Source organism: Eretmochelys imbricata, unplaced genomic scaffold (assembly GCF_965152235.1).
Source record: "Eretmochelys imbricata isolate rEreImb1 unplaced genomic scaffold, rEreImb1.hap1 Scaffold_38, whole genome shotgun sequence".
NCBI lineage: Eukaryota > Metazoa > Chordata > Testudines > Cheloniidae > Eretmochelys > Eretmochelys imbricata.
Window position 1 is genome coordinate 153,622 of NW_027554350.1, and position 19,501 is coordinate 173,122.

Here is a 19,501-nt window from a genome sequence, read left to right on the forward strand (position 1 = left end):
CGGGGGTCTCTCCCTCTCTCTGGGCGCGGGGGTCTCTCCCTCTCTAGGGCGCGGGGGTCTCTCTCTCTCTAGGCGCGGGGGTCTCTCCCTCTCTCTAGGCGCGGGGGTCTCTCCCTCTCTAGGGCGCGGGGGTCTCTCCCTCTCTCTAGGCAAGGGGGTCTCTCCCTCTCTAGGGCGCGGGGGTCTCTCCCTCTCTCTAGGGCGCGGGGGTCTCTCTCTCTCTAGGGCGCGGGGGTCTCTCTCTCTCTCTAGGGCGCGGGGGTCTCTCCCTCTCTAGGGCGCGGGGGTCTCTCTCTCTCTCTAGGCGCGGGGGTCTCTCTCTCTCTAGGGCGCGGGGGTCTCTCCCTCTCTCTAGGGCGCGGGGGTCTCTCCCTCTCTAGGGCGCGGGGGTCTCTCCCTCTCTCTAGGCGCGGGGGTCTCTCTCTCTCTCTAGGGCGCGGGGGTCTCTCCCTCTCTCTAGGCGCGGGGGTCTCTCTCTCTCTCTAGGGCGCGGGGGTCTCCCTCTCTCTAGGGCGCGGGGGTCTCTCCCTCTCTCTAGGGCGCGGGGGTCTCTCCCTCTCTAGGGCGCGGGGGTCTCTCCCTCTCCCTAGGGCGCGGGGGTCTCTCTCTCTCTAGGGCGCGGGGGTCTGTCTCTGTCTCTACCTACATAGTCAATACACATTGTACCCGACTGGTCGGCGCCCGCCCGCCTCGTGTTTCTGCGCATTGAGAGAAGTTTCGCCCAACAGCGCGAGCGCCGGGCACGCGGCGGATGCTCTTTAGCCTTTGAGGGGCAACGAACCCCAGCAGCCGGGAGCAAGGGGAGGAAGGGCTGGGCTGAGCTGGGGCTGGGCTGGGGCTGGGGCTGGGCTGGGCGCGGGGCGGGGGGGCTAGAAATGATCCCTTTGGACGCTTTACTCCGGCGGGCGAGAGAGACCTGGAAGGCAGGAGCGTGAAGCCGAAACGCGAGCGGCCCTTTCTCCCCGGAGACACGCCGAGGAGAGAATCCCCTCCCTGCGGGGAAGGCCCGGGCAGACGCGGCCCGAGAAGGAGCAGCCCCTCGGGGAATGGCCAGTAACGAGCCGAGGCGCAGAAGAGAAAACCACCGTCAGACTCCCGGCCACCGGTAATGAGGGTGGCTAAGAAATGCCCAGCGAACTGCTAAAGAGCGATGGGGCCGCGTGGCCATGGCTAGTGTCACAACTCCCCCGCCGGCCACCCACCCGCACGGTCCGGCCCCCCAGACACCCCCAGAGCTCTGCGCTGCCCCAGCCCCGTGCCCCCCACCCGGCCCCACATCTCATCGAGCAATGCCCGTCCCGCCCCAGTCCGTGCGCCCCTCCGCCTCCAGCCACGGGCGCCCGCTGTAAAGACCGCGGGCGACTGTTTCCTGCCCGCGCGCCCCAAAACCATCCCCCAGCCCCGCTTTGGCCCTCTGTAAAGACCGGGAGGCGGCGGCAGGGCGCTGGTTCGCGGCCGGGGCCCTGCCTCGTTAGGGGAACGTGCCCCCCCCCCGCCGCTTGAGAGCTCTGCCGGGCGTTTAGGGCCGGCCCCGCTCGGCGGCCCCGGCGGCCTCGTTAGGAGCCGGCGTTTGAATCGGGATCTGAAGGCTCAGATCAAAGCGCCCCGCTGACGATTAGTTTCCTGGCTCCGCATCGATCCGCATCGATCCCGCCGAGCCCGCCCGGACCTGGGCGACGGGGCGGGCCCGGGGCTGCGCGCAGCCGGGCTGGAAAGGGGCCGCGCTGCCCCCGCCCCCCGCTTTTAGCCCCGGGTTACAAAACAATGAGAGAAGCCGCCGAGCCCGGCTCATCCCGCCAACACCGCCGCCAGATCCCGATCGATAATTAATGACAATGAATAATTTACAGCCTCGACGGCGGGGGGGGGGGGGACCCTGCTCGAGTGAAAAATAACTAAACACCCCCGTCCCCTCGCCTGCCCCCCGGGAGCGCCCGGCCTCTGCCCGGGCCCGGCCCTGCGAAGAGCAGCGCGGCAAAGCGCGTGTGTGCGCGCGTGCGTGAGTGTGTTTACTTGTGCGAAGGTGTCTCTAGACAGAGTTGTGCATTTCTATATGTGTGTGTCTGTGTCCACCGTGCGTGTGTATACTTGTGTCCAGGAGAAGGTAGGCTTGGAGCACACCCAGACACGCGCGCGCACACCCAGACACGCGCGCGCACACCCAGACAGACACGCGCGCACAGAGCTCCGCGTGTGCACAGGCAGGGGTGGGTGTCGATCCGGACGCTGGCGAAGTGCGCGGCCCGCTCTCCTGAAAGACAAACAGAGAAGTCAGAGCTGGGGGGCAACCTGGGTCTGTGCCCCCCCGCACCCCCCCGCCGCTCTGTTTTGTAACAGTCTGTGTAACACGAACAGTGACCTCGCAGGCTCGGGGCCCCGCGGGGGGGGGAGCTGGTGGCGGGCGGGGGCGCGCTCCCGTCTCTCTTTTTCGGGGGGCGGGTGAGGCTTTGGGCTTGACGCGGAGGGGGGGGGGAGACAGCAGGCGGGGGGAGGGGGAATTCCCTGAGCTACTTGTTATAACGTTTCTCCAGGAGGTAGCCGGGAAGTTGAAAGCGTCGGTAACCGAAATCAAAACTAACAAGGAAATGATCCGGCCTCTCATCTGGGCCCGGCTCCTGGGGCCATGCGGCTGGCAGCTTCCTCTTTGATTGTGAAAACGCAGTGCCGCCCCAATCAAACGGAAATTTACTGCAACCCAAGGGGGGCGGGGGGAGCCGAGCCCACGGCTGGCGGGGGGGGGGGCAGGCGAGCGCTCTGCGGTCCCCCCACGGCACGGAGCTGTCCCTGGGACGGGGACAGAGACTCCCGTGAGACGGGTCAGCCCGTCCGTCCCCGTACACGGCCACTGCCTCGCCCCCCTGTACCCCTCCGTACCCCCTCCGTACCCCTTCCTCCCTCCGTACCCCCTCTGTACTCCCTCCTCCCTCTGTACCCCTCCGTACCCCCTCCGTATCCCTTCCTCCCTCCGTACCCCTCCGTACTCCCTCCGTACCCCTTCCTCCCTCTGTACCCCCCTCTGTACTCCCTCCTCCCTCTGTACCCCCTCCGTCTCCCTTCCTCCCTCCGTACCCCTCCGTACCCCCTCCGTACCCCTTCCTCCCTCTGTACCCCCCTCTGTACTCCCTCCTCCCTCTGTACCCCCTCCGTCTCCCTTCCTCCCTCTGTACCCCTCCGTACCCCCTCCTTACCCCTTCCTCCCTCCGTACCCCCCTCTGTACTCTCTCCTCCCTCTGTACCCCCTCCGTATCCCTTCCTCCCTCTGTACCCCTCCGTACCCCCTCCTTACCCCTTCCTCCCTCCGTACCCCCCTCTGTACTCCCTCCTCCCTCTGTACCCCCTCCTTACCCCTTCCTCCCTCTGTACCCCCCTCCGTACCCCCCTCTGCACACACCCCTCCCTCTGTACCCCCTCCATACACTCCCTACCTCCCTCTGTACACCCCCCCCGTACCCCCCTCCTTACCCCTTCCTCCCTCTGTACACCCCCCTCCCTCCCTACCTCTGTACACCCTCTATCTATCCTCATCCACCCTCCTCTCTCTATCTAGCTCTAGGCACCCCGGTAACCAGCTGTGTACCCCCAAAACCTTCTTTTCCCATCACTGTGTCTTCTCCAAGGCTCTGTTTCTACTTACCCCCCCGCACACACCTTGGTGAGCGTGTGAGACACAACCTGCCTGGTGCTTTCTACGTGTGTGCTTGTTCCTCGGCACCTGCGGACACCAGCGCCGGGCTATGAGGTACACACCCGGCCTGTGTGGGTGCGTTTGTTGTGTATGAGCTGAGTGAGGACACACTGGTGTGTGCCTGGGTGTGGGCTGAGTGTGTAGAGACACGTGCTTATCAAACTACTTACAACATTAGAAATCCGCTCGGGGGGGTTCTGAGAGGTGTGCAGACACTATCAGGTGTGCGAGCGTGCACACGCCCCCCCCCAACGTATAGCTCCCGAGCTAGTGTGCATCGCGGTAGCTCGAGTGAAGTGACTGGAGCAACGACCATTTACACCAGGTGTGTCCCCGGTGTGTGTTGGGGGGTGTGTGTTAGGATGGGTGTGTGTTGGGGGTGTGTGGGTGTTTGTGTGGGTGTGTTGGGATGTGTGTGCTGGGGGTGTTGGGATGTATATGTGTAGGTGTGTGTGTTAAGATGTGTGTGTTGGGGTGTGTTAGGATGTGGGTGTTGGGGTGTTGGGGTGTGTTGGGATGTGTGTGCTGGGGGGTGTTGGGATGTATATGTGTAGGTGTGTGTGTTAAGATGTGTGTGTTGGGGTGTGTTAGGATGTGTGTGTTGGGGTGTTGGGGTGTGTTGGGATGTGTGTGCTGGGGGTGTTGGGATGTATAAGTGTAGGTGTGTGTGTTAGGATGTGTGTGTTGGGGTGTTGGGGTGTGTTGGGATGTGTGTGCTGGGGGGTGTTGGGATGTATATGTGTAGGTGTGTGTGTTAAGATGTGTGTGTTGGGGTGTGTTGGGATATGTGTGTGTGTTGGGGTGTGTGTGCTGGGGGGTGTTGGGATCTATAAGTGTAGGTGTGTGTGTCAAGATGTGTGTGTTGGGGTGTGTTGGGATGTGTGTGCGTTGGGGTGTTGGGGTGTATAAGTGTAGGTGTGTGTGTTAGGATGTGTGTGTGTTGGGGTGTGTTGGGATGTGTGTGTGTGTGTGTTGGGGTGTGTTGGGATGTGTGTGCTGGGGGTGTTGGGATGTATAAGTGTAGGTGTGTGTGTTAGGATGTGTGTGCTGGGGGGTGTTGGGATGTATATGTGTAGGTGTGTGTGTTAGGATGTGTGCGTTGGGGTGTTGGGGTGTGTTGGGATGTGTGTGCTGGGGAGTGTTGGGATGTATAAGTGTAGGTGTGTGTGTTAGGATGTGTGTGTTGGGGTGTTGGATGTGTGTGTGTGTGTGTTAGGGTGTGTGGGTGTTGGGGTGTGTTGGGATGTGTGTGCTGGGGGGTGTTGGGATGTATAAGTGTGTGTGTGTGTGTGTTAGGGTGTGTGGGTGTTGGGGTGTGTTGGGATGTGTGTGTTGGGGTGTTGGGATGTATAAGTGTGTGTGTGTGTTAGGATGTGTGTGTGTTGGGGTGTGTTGGGATATGTGTGTGTGTTGGGGTGTGTTGGGATGTGTGTGCGTTGGGGTGTTGGGGTGTATAAGTGTAGGTGTGTGTGTTAGGATGTGTGTGTGTGTGTTGGGGTGTGTTGGGATGTGTGTGCTGGGGGGTGTTGGGGTGTATAAGTGTAGGTGTGTGTGTTAAGAAGTGTGCGTTGGGGTGTTGGATGCGTGTGTGTGTGTGTGTGTGTTAAGAAGTGTGTGTTGGGATGTGTGTGCTGGGGGGTGTTGGGGTGTATAAGTGTAGGTGTGTGTGTTAAGATGTGTGTGTTGGGGTGTTGGATGTGTGTGTGTGTGTGTGTGTGTGTGTTAGGGTGTGTGTGTGTTGGGGTGTTGGATGTGTGTGTGTGTGTGTGTGTGTGTTAGGGTGTGTGTGTGTTGGGGTGTTGGATGTGTGTTAGGGTGTGTGTGTGTTGGGGTGTTGGATGTGTGTGTGTGTGTGTGTGTGTTAGGGTGTGTGTGTGTTGGGGTGTTGGATGTGTGTGTGTGTGTGTGTGTTAGGGTGTGTGTGTGTTGGGGTGTTGGATGTGTGTGTGTGTGTTGGGGTGTTGGATGTGTGTTAGGGTGTGTGTGTGTTGGGGTGTTGGATGTGTGTGTGTGTGTGTGTGTGTGTGTGTTAGGGTGTGTGTGTGTTGGGGTGTTGGATGTGTGTGTGTGTGTGTGTGTGTGTTAGGGTGTGTGTGTGTTGGGGTGTTGGATGTGTGTTAGGGTGTGTGTGTGTTGGGGTGTTGGATGTGTGTGTGTGTGTGTGTGTGTGTGTGTGTTAGGGTGTGTGTGTGTTGGGGTGTTGGATGTGTGTTAGGGTGTGTGTGTGTTGGGGTGTTGGATGTGTGTGTGTGTGTTAGGGTGTGTGTGTGTTGGGGTGTTGGATGTGTGTTAGGGTGTGTGTGTGTTGGGGTGTTGGATGTGTGTGTGTGTGTGTGTGTGTGTGTTAGGGTGTGTGTGTGTTGGGGTGTTGGATGTGTGTTAGGGTGTGTGTGTGTTGGGGTGTTGGATGTGTGTGTGTGTGTGTGTGTGTGTGTGTTAGGGTGTGTGTGTTGGGGTGTTGGATGTGTGTTAGGGTGTGTGTGTGTTGGGGTGTTGGATGTGTGTGTGTGTGTGTGTGTGTTAGGGTGTGTGTGTGTTGGGGTGTGCGCGCGGCCCCCTGACCCGCTGGACCTGGGCGTGACCGCGCCACCCCCCCCCCGCCAGGCCCATCCCCACCTCCCGCGGCACCCGAGGCTCGAACAACATTTGTCTTTATTCCCAGTGTCACTTTCTGTCTCTCCTGCCCAAAGTCACGCAGCGGCCTGGCCGCGTTTCCATTCCCCGCTGTAGCGAGTGGGTCTGTCTCTGCCCCCCCAGCTGCAGGGCCCGCGGGGGGGGAGCAGTTGGAGGAAATACACGCGCTTGTTCAGAGTTAATGAAGACAAAGTAAGTGGCTGCCAGGCCCGGCCGCTTCACACAGCTGCTGAGAGCCTGGGAGAGACGCTCCGAGCCCGGCCAGCCGGGTCCCCAGCGACCCCGACCCAATCCGGGGGGGCGGGCGGTTGGGAAAATAAAGAAAGAGTTGGTGGGGATAGATAGAGGGGGTGTCTGTGGATAGATAGATAGATAGAGTGGATGGAGATAGATAGATAGATAGATAGATAGATTAGATAGATAGAAGGGGTGTCTGGGGATAGATAGATAGATAGATAGATAGATAGATAGATAGATAGATAGAAGGGGTGTCTGGGGATAGATAGATAGATAGATAGATAGATAGATAGGGGTGTCTGGGGATAGATAGATAGACAGATAGATTAGATAGAAGGGGGGTGTCTGGGGATAGATAGATAGATAGATAGATAGATAGATAGATAGATAGATAGATAGATAGATAGATAGATAGGAGAGGGTGTGGGGATAGATAGATAGATAGATAGATAGATAGATGATGGGGGAGGGTGTGGGGATAGATAGATAGATAGATAGATAGATAGATAGAAGGAGTGTCTGGAGATAGATAGATAGATAGATGATGGGGGAGGGTGTGGGGATAGATAGATAGATAGATAGATAGATAGATAGATAGATAGATAGATAGAAGGAGTGTCTGGAGATAGATAGATAGATAGATAGGGGAGGGTGTGGGGATAGATAGATAGATAGATAGATAGATAGATAGAAGGAGTGTCTGGAGATAGATAGATAGATAGATGATGGGGGAGGGTGTGGGGATAGATAGATAGATAGATAGATAGATAGATAGATAGAAGGGGTTGTCTGGGGATGGATAGGTAGAGGGGGTGTGGAGACAGACGGAGCCATCCAGCGCTGATGGGGACGGAGCGATAGAGGCTGTGGGGGGGTTGTGGCAGAGGCGAGGCAGAGGGGCTGGAAGGGGGGAGCGCGGCGGAGCCAGCGGAGGAGGGAACTCGCCTCTCTCTGGCTCGGGGGGCGAAGCCATGGAGAATGCAGCGGCCCCGCCCGGCTGACAGGCGCCCGACACCTGCGCGGCAGCGGTAATTATCCCCGGCCGCGGTCTGCGCCCCGGGAGGATGGGGCGCGGGGGGGGGAGATGTGTCCTGCCCAGATACAGATAGAAAACTGGGCGGGAAGTGGGGGCAGAATTGGGGTGTATGTTGGGGGTCGGGGTGGAGAGGGGGCAGAATGGGGGTGGCTGGGTATTGGGGGGAGGTTGGGGGTCAGGGTGGAGAAGGGTCCGAGTGTGGGTGTCGGGACATTGGGGAAGGGGTGGAGGAGGGACAGATTTGGGATCTCAGGGTATGTGTGAGGCAGTGGAGAGGTTTGGAGGAAAGGAAATGGGGAAGAGATGAGCTGGGGTATATTGGGCCAGGCAGAGGTGGGGGGGGTCTATGGGGGATGCTGGGGTGTGTGTTTGGGTGGTTCTTAATCCTGCCTAAAACTCAACGAAACAGCTAGATATGGAGTGGGGGGATCCAGGAATGGGGGTTGGTGGAGGGGAATATAGGGGTGCTGGTACAATGAGGGGTTGGGGTTGGTGGGGGTGCTGAGTATAAGCGGGGGCTTGGGGAACGAGATTCCTGATTTAAGACATAAGATGGCAGGCAGGGGGTGTCTATTGGCGGAAGAAGTTTTGGGGAGAGAGTGGTGGGGGAGGAAGTGTCTTTGCTCTAATTAACGAGCTGGGTTAATCTCTGTGGCAATAAAACCCCTGGCCCAGACCCCCCCCCCCTTCTGTTTGAAGTTTACATTGTAAAATATGGCTGGTGAGCGAAGGGGATTGGGGGGACGGGGGAGTCTGGGGGGGACGGGGGCAGCAGTGGGGGGGGGCAGGAGGGGCTCTCTCCGAATCGGGGACCTGCTGCGTTTGGTTCTGATCTCTTGGAAATGATTCACTACTGAGGAGTTGGGGGAATTCATGGCGACCCATGTTCCTGCCCTCACATGGGAGCAATTGGGGTTCACTTTGGGGCTGCACAGGGGCCAGGGGGGGTCCCAGAACCACAAATCCAATGAGCCGTGGGATGAAGGGGGCGGGGGTCTTTTAACCGCCCCCCCCGAATGGAAAGGGGTCCCCGCTTTCTGCCCTGTGAGCCGGCCCCTCTGTGGGATTCGGGGTGGGGGCTCCATGGCCGCGGAAGCAGGAAACTTCCCGGCGAGAGACTGGAGTTCTGAGAGCGCCCCTCACCGGGGCCTCTTGCCTGCCCCTTCGCGCCCCCTCCCCCGCGCCTGCCTGCCTGCCTGCCTGCCTTTCTTTCTTTCTTTCTTTCTTTCTTTCTTTCTTTCTTTCTTTCTTTCTTTCTTTCTTTCCCTACCTTACTGATGCCGTCCTTCCCTCCCTGTCTTTTCATGTATCTTCTCGTTTTCTGTTTCACTCCCTTTTTGTTTCTTACCCATTCTCTCTTTCTCTCCTTTTTCCTCCTTAGCCACTCATTCTCTAGCCCCCTTTCTCTGTCTTTTCACTCTTTTTCTCTTTCCTATTTCTCTGTCTCTCCGCCTCGCTCATTCGCTTTCCCCCTCCCCTCCTGCAGGTCTCACCTCTGCCCAGTATGGACTGTAACTGCGTGTCGGATCTACTGCTCACCTCCCCGGTACCGGCCCTCTGGGCTCCAGGTAAGGACCCTCCTTCCCCTCCCCACCTCCTCCGCCCCTCGCCAGAGCAGGCAGCTGACAGGGACCGGGCCCATCCAGCACCCCCAAACGGCCCCAGGCTCCAAAGAGTGGGGCACTGGACCCAGGGAAGGGGAGACTGGGGGTCCCTCAGCCCCGGGGGCCCAATGCGGGGGGGTCCTCCCCCCAGCTCCCGGAGAGCTTTAAACTCTTCATTTCATCCCTTCAGATGTTCAGCACATAGGGAAAAAATCTCCCACCCCAGCCCAGCCGCCGGGCCCGTTGGGTTGCGGGGTGGCACCCTGTGCAGAGAGCCGCATCTGAAAATCTGACTTAGCACTTGGCTGTTGGAGTTTGTGATTCTGTCTGTCCTTCCCCAGACCCCCCTTTTACCCCTCCATCCACCCCAGACCCCCCTTTTACCCCTCCATCCACCCCAGACCCCCCTTTACCCATCTCTCCCTCCCCAGAACCCCCCTTACCCTTCCATCCCTCCCTTCCCAGACCCCTCTTTACCCCTCCATCCATCCCCAGACCCCCCTTTACCCTTCCATCCCTCCCTCCCCAGACCCCCCCTTTACCCCTCCATCCAGCCCAGACCCCCCTTTATCCCTCCATCCACCCCAGACCCCCCTTTACCCATCTCTCCCTCCCCAGAACCCCCCTTACCCTTCCATCCCTCCCTTCCCAGACCCCTCTTTACCCCTCCATCCATCCCCAGACCCCCCTTTACCCTTCCATCCCTCCCTCCCCAGACCCCCCCTTTACCCCTCCATCCACCCCAGACCCCCCTTTACCCCTCCATCCACCCCAGACCCCTCTTTACCCCTCCATCCAGCCCAGACCCCCCTTTATCCATCCCTCCTGCTCTGTGTGTGCGTATTGTAGCGTGTGAATTGCCATGGACACATAGCTGTCATGCCGGTGTGTTTGTATGTTTACACACACACACACACACACTCACAAACAGCGTGTGTGTTGATAGCTCTGTTGTAGATGTGTATCCTCGCACTACAGACTTTACACACAGACCGAGAAATACACAGCGAGCTAGAGCCAGCTCTCTGCACACACACGCACTCACACACTCTCACACTCACGCACACTCACACTCACGCACACACTCTCACACACACACTCACACTCACGCACACACACACTCACGCACACACACTCACGCACGCACACACTCACACTCACGCACACACACGCACACACACTCACACTCACGCACACACACTCACGCACACACACACTCACACTCACGCACACACTCACACGCACTCACTCACACACACACTCTCACACTCACACACACACTCACACTCACGCACACACACACTCACACACACACACTCACGCACACACACACTCACACTCACGCACACACTCACACGCACTCACTCACACACACACACACACCCCGCCCACACACGCACACTTGAGACCACCCCCCGGCGCGGCCCCGTCCGGCTGCGGGCTCTGACTCCCCGGGAGACCTAAGCGGGTTTTTGGGAAGACGAATCCGTTTCCGGTTGTCGGTTAAATACCAAAGCGGGCTGGGCCGGCCGGGCCGTGGAGGGGCTGAACCCTGGGGCCCTGGCGCGACTCATCAGGGCCCCGTCCCGTGGCGACCTCTCCCGGGACAGTAACACGCCCAGGCAGCCTCGCCCCAGGCCTGTGGCCATGACGGCTGGGCTGGCTCGTCCCCGCCGCGACACCCACTCACACCTGGTCCTTACGCAGCGCATCTGCAGCGAGCAGAAGAGGGCCCTCGCCGGGGCGGGCCGGGCCGGGCCCCGGGGCGGGGGTCCCGTGGCTGGAGGTTCCAGAGCAGGTTGGACAAAGCGGGTCTGGCCAGTGGCTGGCGCCTCGCCGGACACCTGTCCCCCTTTCGGGAGGCTGAGGTGTCCCCTGCGCCCCCAGGTTTCACCTCACTTCGGAAGGACTCGCTGACAAAGCCAGACCCAAACCGCCAGGGTCAATGCCCGGTTACTGACCCGTGGGAACCTGCCCACTGCGCCCATCGCATTATCCAGTCAATCACCTGGAACGTCCCCCGTGTCCACACGGGTCAGCTGCCCCGCACGGGGCGGGGGGAGCACGTCGCTGGCTGTAGGACAGGGCAGCTTGCGCTGACTCCGCTTGTCATGGTGTAAACCGGGGCAAGTCCCCAGAGGAGATGAGGTCCCTCGGGAGAGCCCTGCGCCCCGCGGGGTGTGTCCCCCGGCTGATTACCCCAGAGCGGCTGGCCCGTCCAGCCTGCCATCGGCGTGTGTGGACAGACACACCGCGCGCACACCTCGATGTGTGCCGTATAGGCATGTGTACCTGGGAAGGGGGATTCGTGGGGGGGGTGATTTACACACGCGCTGTACACCTGTCTCCATGTTACACACAGACACAAACACGCGCAGGGCCTCTCTCACGCACACCCGGGGGCGGAGCGGGTCTCTGGGGCTGGGGGCTGCGGGGCAGCCCGGCACATGGAAGCCGCTGCCTTTCCCCGCCGGGCGCCGCTTCGGAGGCGCGGCCTTTGGGCCCCCAGCCTGGCTCATTAGCGACCAGATTCAGCTTTTCTCTGCAGCCCCGCGGACACCTCGCGCCAGGCCCAGAGCCGGGCCGAGAGAACCCGACCTAGGAGCTCGCAGCTCGCCCGAGCTCGGACACTCAGGGCCGGGAGAGATTCACCCCCTGAACCCAGCTGTGGACACTGCCGGGGCGGCGCCGAAAGAATCCGGCTGTCAGCCGAGCCGGCGTTGCTGGAGGGGCAGCTTATGGCCGGGCAGGGCCGGCCCCGGCCGCGTCCACACACCGCTCCGCACAGCTGGGCTGGTGGGGGCAGGGCCCGGAAACGCAGCGTGAGTGTAAATTTACAAATGGGGCATGAACGTGACCCCCAGCCACGTGACCGGCCTTCTCTTGGGGCTAAATGTCCCAGGCCACAGCGGAGCCTCGGTGGCCCCGTGAGCCAGCCCCAGAGCCCGGTTAACACGTCCCGGTAATTCCAGAGACCTGGCTAGAGAGGCGAGACTCGTCCTGGCCGGAGAGAGATGCCCCGGCTTGCTCCCCTCCCGCACCTGCTCTCGGACCGACCTGGCCACAGCCGCCCTGCCGGAGCTGGAAATCAAGCCCAGGGCTCTGCCAGCGGGATCGACGGGGCTGGAGGCTGCGGGGAGCGGCGGGTTTCTAAGCCAGGCTAGTTCCGGAAGCAGCGCATCAGGGTAATGATCCTGCTACGTTATCCCCGTATAGCCCAGTGTAACGCCCGGTGTGGATACTGAGAGGGGCTTCTCCAGCTCGGCGGCGGGGGCTTTCGGACCGGCCACGCACGGGCTCTGCTCCGGTGTGAGGGGCCGTGACAGGTGCGAGCCGGCCAGAGACTGGCTGGGGAGGGCGCGCTGCGGAAAGGGGCCGGGGCCGGGGCCGGGGCGGGTCGCACCCTGACTATCAGGCCGTTGAGACAAAAGCCAGGAACATTGTGGGGAAAGTGTCAGACCCGGGACGTCGTGTCCTGTACGGCGCGGCTCCGGGGAGCCTGAGCCGGGTGCTGCGTCCCGTCTGGGCAGCGCTTTAGGAAAGAGCTGGGCAGAGGAGAGCGACAAACCCGGGGGGCGGTTCAGAGCCCCTGAGCCAGGCGGCAGGTTACCCCGCTGGCCTGACTCGTCCTGCGCGGGGAGAGTGAAGGGAGCTGGGTGCGAAGGGCCGGTTACACCCAGGACGGGGCTCGGGTCCGGTCCGCGCTGGGCGCAATCCGCAGCTGGGGCCGTTCCATTGGACAGTAGGAAAAACCAGCTCCTGAAGGGAGTCACTGGGGGGGCTGGAGAGCAGGGGGCCAAACCCCGGCTGGGCTGGGCTGGGGTTACTTGGCCTGGCCTCACCGCAGGGGCCGGGTGCTGATGGCTTCTCAAGGCCCCTTCCAGCTCCATAGCTCTGAGTCTGTGACTCCGGCCGAGCTGAAAGCTGCCCCCCGGGAAGGGCCCCCAGCCCCTTTGTCACAGAGCCTCCGAGCACCAGCGCTCAGCCGTGGTCACTCTCGCCCTATTTTACAGCTGGGGAAACCGAGGCACGAGGCCACGACCTGGTTTGCCTGAGTTCACGGAGCAACCGAGCTGACAATAGAACCCAGGAGTCCGGGCTTCCAGCCCCGCGCTCTGGGCACTTTATCAGGCATCCGGGCCAGGGGCCTGTGGGACGGCCTCCTTACAGCCCCGCAACTCGAGTGCCGAGCGATGAGCCCCACGAGTGACTGACCCACCCGGCCCCTCTGGAGTCACTCAGAGCCCTGGGGGAGGGGCGCACTGAGAGGGGCGAGAGGGAGCCAGGAGCCGGGTGTAATGTACCCGCGGGGCCCAGCCAGGGGTCCAGGTACCCCGGGGGTACGCAGGGCTCTTCCCGGGGTACCTCAGTTCAGCACGAGGGTTGCCGCTTTTTACAACAGGCTACAAGACAAGCCCTAACCAAGTCCGCACAAAGTACAACGTCCCTTTCCACGGCTCTGTGCGCCCTGGCCGGCCGGAGTCTGCCAAGCGCGTTACTTTGTCATTCCAGGGGCCCCGGGAGCAAGGGGCGGCCGGCCAGCACCCGCGTGTGGTGACACCCCTGGGCTTTTATGGCTCCGTCTGTAAGCGAGCAAAGCGTTTCAGGGAGGCGAAACCTGGGGGTGCGCAAGGCAAATCTGCCTCCCGCCAGGGGGGACAGGGGTCTGGAGAGTCTGAGAGCCCCTGGCTGCTAGAGACAATTATCTCGTGTGGGTAACAGACAACGCGGGGGCGGGGGGTAGAAGCTAGTGTGATTAAATCCTTTCTGTCACACACACACAAATTGTACTCACAATTTTCACAGAGAGTTTGGCAAATTGGAGCTTGATAGCGACACACACTCTGCGTGTTCTTCCTAGGGGCGATCACAACTCACCAAACCAACCAGGGACCCGCTGGGCAACAGCGCACGGGCTCGGTCCGGAGCCACATGGCTCCATGCAAGGGTGTATCTCTAGCTGTATAGCCGAGTAACGGGGGGGGTCCCTAAGGACTCTCTCTCCCTCTCTCTCTCACACACACACAGACACACACAAGCAGGTCAGGAAGGTTTCAGAGCTGTCTGGTGAATTATGATGATTTTGTGTATTTATTTGTGGCCAGACCAGGAAGTTTCGGGGCCACACATCTCCCCACTGGCAACACCTGGGGGCTAGAAGGTGTGAAAGGGTCAGACTGTCCCACGCTGAGTGGAACCGACCCGCCGCCTCGCCCTGTGGGCCCCGGTACCTCGGGCAGCGGAGCAGAGACCGGAAGCTTCGGGTCCCGGCAGCGCGCTGGGCGCTGAGCCCCGGGAGGTTCCGTGGACCCAGCCGGGCTTTGGTTCCGTTCGTTGGGTCATGAAAATATTGGTGATTTTGTCTCGGTTTGGAACAGGAACATTTTTCAAACCATCTGCAAAATTCCCATGGGACGGGAACCCCCCAGTCAGACACGCAGGGACACACTGCACCCCCCATCTCTACATTATTACACACACAGGCAGGGACACACTGCACCCCCCATCTCTACATTATTACACACACAGGCACGCGTGTACTAGCTCTCCATTCACACGCCTGGGGCGGCCAGGCGCTGGGAATGGGCGCAGGGGGCGGGCCACGGGATGGTTCCCTATTCGGTTCATTCCCCCTGGGGCACCCGGCGCTGGCCGCACACAGGACCCTGGGCTGGACGGACCCTGGCCCTGCCCCAGGCCTGGATCCCTCCTCAGACATTAATACCCGCGGCCAGCACAGAGCCGTGTGTGCACCTGTCCGCCTTTCACACCCACGGCTCGGCCCCTCCAGCGGGGGCAGCAGGGACCCCCACCCCGAACTCTGCTAAGGGGCTGGAAGCCACGCGCGTCCCCGCCCTGCCCGGGCCGGAGTCCGGAGCCCGCGGGCGCTTCGCGCGCGGTGTCTCTGGCCAGCCCGGGGGCCCAGGAGTCCGTGGGGGTGGGGCTCGCCGCGACGTCAGCCCTTCTCGGCTTTTTTTGCTCTAACCCTGGGACCTCGGACCCCCCCCCCACAGGCCAGGACCCCCCCCATCGGGAAACTTCCCCCGCCATCCCCGGGGCCTGGAGCCAAGCGGGTTCCGAACATCGCGGAGGAAGCGCGCAGGGGGGGCGCGGGTCTGCGCGGGTCTGCGCGGAACAGGCTTTTGCTGGGGTGGGGGTGGGGCGGCTCTGGCTGGAATCAGCAGCTGAGCCGCCTCGGCCCCTCCCCCCTCCAAATCTGGTCCCGAGGAGCTGGGCTCGGGGAGCTGTGGGCTGGGGACCTCCAGCGCTGGTGCGCCAGGCTGGCGGGGGAAAGCCGGCCCCCCTCCTGCGCGCAGGGGTGGGAAGCGGGGACCCGGCTGGTCTCCATGGCCCCAGGACCGGGCGAACCCTCTGCTGCCCCGAGCGCCCGGGTGGGGCTGCCCCTCCCCCGGCGCCCAGCTGGTGGGGACCGGTCTCTGCGCCGGGCGCCCTGCGCCACGTCTCCAAACCAAGGCTATCCAAGGGCGCGTTCCGGGCGCTGACGGGTCCGCTTGCCCCGCAGGGTTCGCCTTCCCCGACTGGGCCTACAAGCCCGAGTCGAGCCCCGGCTCGCGGCAGATCCAGCTGTGGCATTTCATCCTGGAGCTGCTGCAGAAGGAGGAGTACCAGAACGTGATCGCCTGGCAGGGCGACTACGGCGAGTTCGTGATCAAGGACCCCGACGAGGTGGCGCGGCTGTGGGGCATCCGCAAGTGCAAGCCCCACATGAACTACGACAAGCTGAGCCGGGCGCTGAGGTGAGGAGCTGGGGGGGATCCCCGGGGGAGCCCCCCAAAGCACAGAGCCAGACGCACAAGAGACGGTGCAGGCTCAGCTCAGCACCCCCACTCCTGGGGCACTGGGCCAGCCCTGCCTGCAGAGCGCGCCCCCTCCTGAGCCTCCCCACCCCAGCCCCCGAGCCACAGTTCCCAGCTAGCAAAGGGGGGGTTGGTGGGACTCCTGGGTTCTTTTCTCAGCCACCGGAGACTAGGCTGAGGCATTTGTCTGGGCCGTGCCTCAGTTTCCCCACACGAAAAATGGGCGCGGGAGGGGAGGGGTTATTTGAAGATGTGCGGATGTGATGCAGCAGGGACGGGGGAGTGTTGACCTGGGACTGTGCCCTGGGGATGGGAGACCTGAGAGCCTGTCACCTGAGCCAGGAGGGGGAGGGGGAGGTGACACCTCTGCCCAGGATGTGAACAGAGGCTGCAGGAGGGAGCCTGCTGGGGGGGTTTAGTTTCAGTTTGGGGCTGGGTGGAGGAACACAGGGAACCCCAGGGCTGGGGTCTAAGCTCCCTGCTCCCCCAGAAGGACTTGACTGAGGGGTCCTGGTTGTACCCACAAGCTCTGTTTTGGACTGTGTTCCTGTTGTCCAATAAACCTTCTGTTTTACTGGCTGGCTGAGAGTCTCAGTGGATCCTGGGAAGAGGGGTGCAGGGCCTGGACTCCCCCACTCTCCGTGACGGAAGCCCCCCATGATTTGGGGCCTGGAGTCAGCAGGACGTGGGCGGGGCGGGGGGAGCGATGAGTCCAGCCCTGCCCCCTCCCTCCCACACCGGAGACCTGGTGGCGCATTGAGTCACTTCCGCAGCCGGGCTCCCTGAGACTCCGCCTCCCTTATAAATATTCATGAGCAGCTAAATGCTCCTGGGGGCCTCGGACCCCCCCCCCCCCCCCCCCCCCCCGGGGCTCCGCTAGGCAGGCTCAGCAGGAGAGGGGTCAGCGGGGGGCGGCCCCGGGCGCTGGCCCCTGGGACCCGGGAGCTGCCCCCGTCCAGCGTCAGTGGCTCCTGGGGGGACGCGCGGCCCTGACCCCCCCGCCCTGACCCCCAGGTACTATTACAACAAGCGGATCCTGCACAAGACCAAGGGGAAGCGCTTCACCTACAAATTCAACTTCAGCAAGGTCCTGCTGGTGAACTACCCGCTGCTGGAGCTGGGCGGCGCCCCCCTGCTGCTGGCCCCCTGCCCCGGGGGGGCGCACGGCCCCGACTGCCCGCCCCTCACCCCCGAGGTAGGAGCGGGGGCTGCTCGGGGCAGTGGGAGGGGACGTCGGTGGGGCGGGCAGGGAGGTGGCCAGGCCTCACGCCCTCTTTCTGCCCCCGCCCCAGACCCTTCAGTCCCTCTTCTCCAGCCCCCGCCTGGGGGGCCCCCCCGGACGCGGCCCCCTCTTCGAGCGCCAGGCCGAGAGCGAGAAGCTGCGACTGGACTCGGCCCTCCCCTTCCTGGGCTCAGGTGAGAGCTGGGGCCGCGGGGCGGGGAGGGGCCCTCAGCTGGGGGACAGAGGAAATGGGGGGCATAGAGCCCCCATCTCCCCCGGCTGCTGCTGCTCAGACGCAGGGGTATGAGTTTGTCAAGACTCAGCTCAAGTGCCCCAATTGCCCCCAGCCGTTACCCCCCTCACAGCTGCTCCTGCAGGCAGGCCCCAGGCTGGGCGGGTCACGAGCGGCTGAGCCCCCCCTTCCTCCCCATGGGGTTCATGGGGGGGCTGGCTGCTAGCCCTGCACGTGGAGGTGGGGGATGTCACACAGTGAAGAGCCTGAGTCAGCCATAGGTGAGGACAGAACCCAGGAGTCCTGGCTCCCACCCCCTCCCCCGTAACCCCTGGACCCCACTCCCCTTGCAATGTCATAGCCAGGGAGAGAACCCAGGAGTCCTGGCTCCCCTTGGTGCAGAGGGGGGAGGGGAAGCTGGGGTGGCGGGTTTGGATACTGGAGGCGGGGGGGACGACGACTGATTTTCCCTCCTCCCGTCTGAGGTGGGGGCTGGTCACTCATGTCTCCCCTTCTCTCCCCCCAGGTGTCTCCGGCTATTCGAAGCCCCCCTTGCTGGCCCCCTACGGCAGGACGCCCCCCTTCCCCGAGTACCCCTGGAATTTTAACCCCTACCTCTCCGGCGCCTTCCCCCTCAGCAGCTCCAAGCTCCCCGCCTCCCTCTACTCCCCCCACTTCTATCCCAACCCTCTGGCCCCGCTCCCGGCCCCAGTCTCCCTGCTGGCGGGGGAGGGGGCTGAGAGGGGGGCCCTGGGCCCAGCCGCCGTGCGCCCAGCCGCCGTGCCACGCCTTTGCCTGCCCCCCCACGGTGCCGCCCTGCCCCTGAGGGGCGAGGGCCATGGGCCGGGGGGGCGGGAGAGGGAGGCGCTGGGGGACCGGGGGTCGAGCCCTCCGGGGGGCCCCAAGGAGGATCCGGGCTCCGACTCCGAGCTGGAGATCACGGATCTGAGCGAATGCACCTCAGAGAACGAGTCCAGCCCTGAGAGCCTGGAGCTCAAACTGGGGGCGCTGGAGGGGGGCCCGGGGGCTGCTGGGGGCCCAGCCGAGGAGGGGAAGAGCCCGGCGGGGACCTGAGCACCGAACCCCGGCTCGGGGCAGCTGCAGCCAGAGCCCCCTGGCTTGCACCAGCGAGGCCTGGCTCTATTTTTATAGGAAAGTTTTATTCACAGAATGTCCCACATCTGACCCAACCCAGACTGATCCGCACAACCCAGAACCCCCCCATGGAGTCTTGGACACCCCCCAGCACCCCTCGCCCCTGCCCCCATCCATGGTGGGTACTTGGGGGGTGGCACCAAGCCCCCCAGCCCTGCTGGTGCCCCTCACTCCCGACTCGCAGCCCCCTGCTAGCCCGGCCCTGCCGGTGCCCCTCACTCCCGACTCGCAGCCCCCTGCTAGCCCGGCCCTGCCGGTGCCCCTCACTCCCGACTTGCAGCCCCTGCTAGCCCAGCTCTGCCGGTGCCCCTCACTCCCGACTCGCAGCCCCCTGCTAGCCCAGCCCTGGGACTGATCTGCCCTAGGTTGCTGGACATGCCATGTGGCAAAGCCAATTTGGCCGTGGGCAACTCAGCCTGTGCCCAGAGCCAGGGAGAGAACCCAGGAGCCCTGGCTCCCCGTCTGTGGCGGGGAGGGGCTCTTCAGTCCTTATGGTTCTCCAGGGGAACAGATCAGGGCATCAAAGTCTTTAACGTTTCCTGCCCTTCTCCGGATGCTCAAAGTGCAATATTGTCTGTGTCCCCTTCAGTGTGAAACCCCCCCCGGTCTGGGCCGGGTCCTGCCCCTGCTTGTGCGTCTTTGTGTTCAGCCCCGCGGGTGAAATGAGATGAGATTTTAACCTGTAATTCCCCCTTTTTTGTAAATATTAATTTATGGAGTGTGAAAAAACCACCCAACCCGGCAGATTTCTGGGGCCGGCGATCAGCTGCCGCCCCGCAAGCAATAAACTCACCCCCGGGGCGCGCGGGGACCGGCCGCTGCGCTGGGGGGAGAAGCCGGAGGAGGACCCCTGTTTTCTGTCCGCCCGCAAAGAGACG

The 19,501-nt window shown here is 62.5% G+C and overlaps 1 protein-coding gene across 1 annotated transcript; it reads left to right on the top strand.

Annotated features, from left to right (window-relative positions):
- Positions 1-9,096: 9,096 nt before the first annotated feature.
- ERFL (ETS repressor factor like) lies at positions 9,097-19,464 on the top strand. The gene is made up of 5 exons (XM_077806942.1): positions 9,097-9,160; positions 15,720-15,954; positions 17,029-17,209; positions 17,307-17,430; positions 17,995-19,464. The coding sequence occupies exons 1-5, from the start codon at positions 9,097-9,099 to the stop codon at positions 18,540-18,542; spliced, it is 1,152 nt and encodes a 383-aa protein (XP_077663068.1). The 3' UTR covers positions 18,543-19,464.
- Positions 19,465-19,501: the final 37 nt, after the last annotated feature.

Excerpts from the sequence above, each read along its gene's own strand:
- ERFL (XM_077806942.1), top strand. The coding sequence starts at position 9,097 with ATGGACTGTAACTGCGTGTCGGATCTACTGCTCACCTCCCCGGTACCG. Across the intron at positions 9,161-15,719 it reads ACCGGCCCTCTGGGCTCCAG|GGTTCGCCTTCCCCGACTGG; the intron begins GTAAGGACCCTC and ends CTTGCCCCGCAG. Across the intron at positions 15,955-17,028 it reads AAGCTGAGCCGGGCGCTGAG|GTACTATTACAACAAGCGGA; the intron begins GTGAGGAGCTGG and ends CCTGACCCCCAG.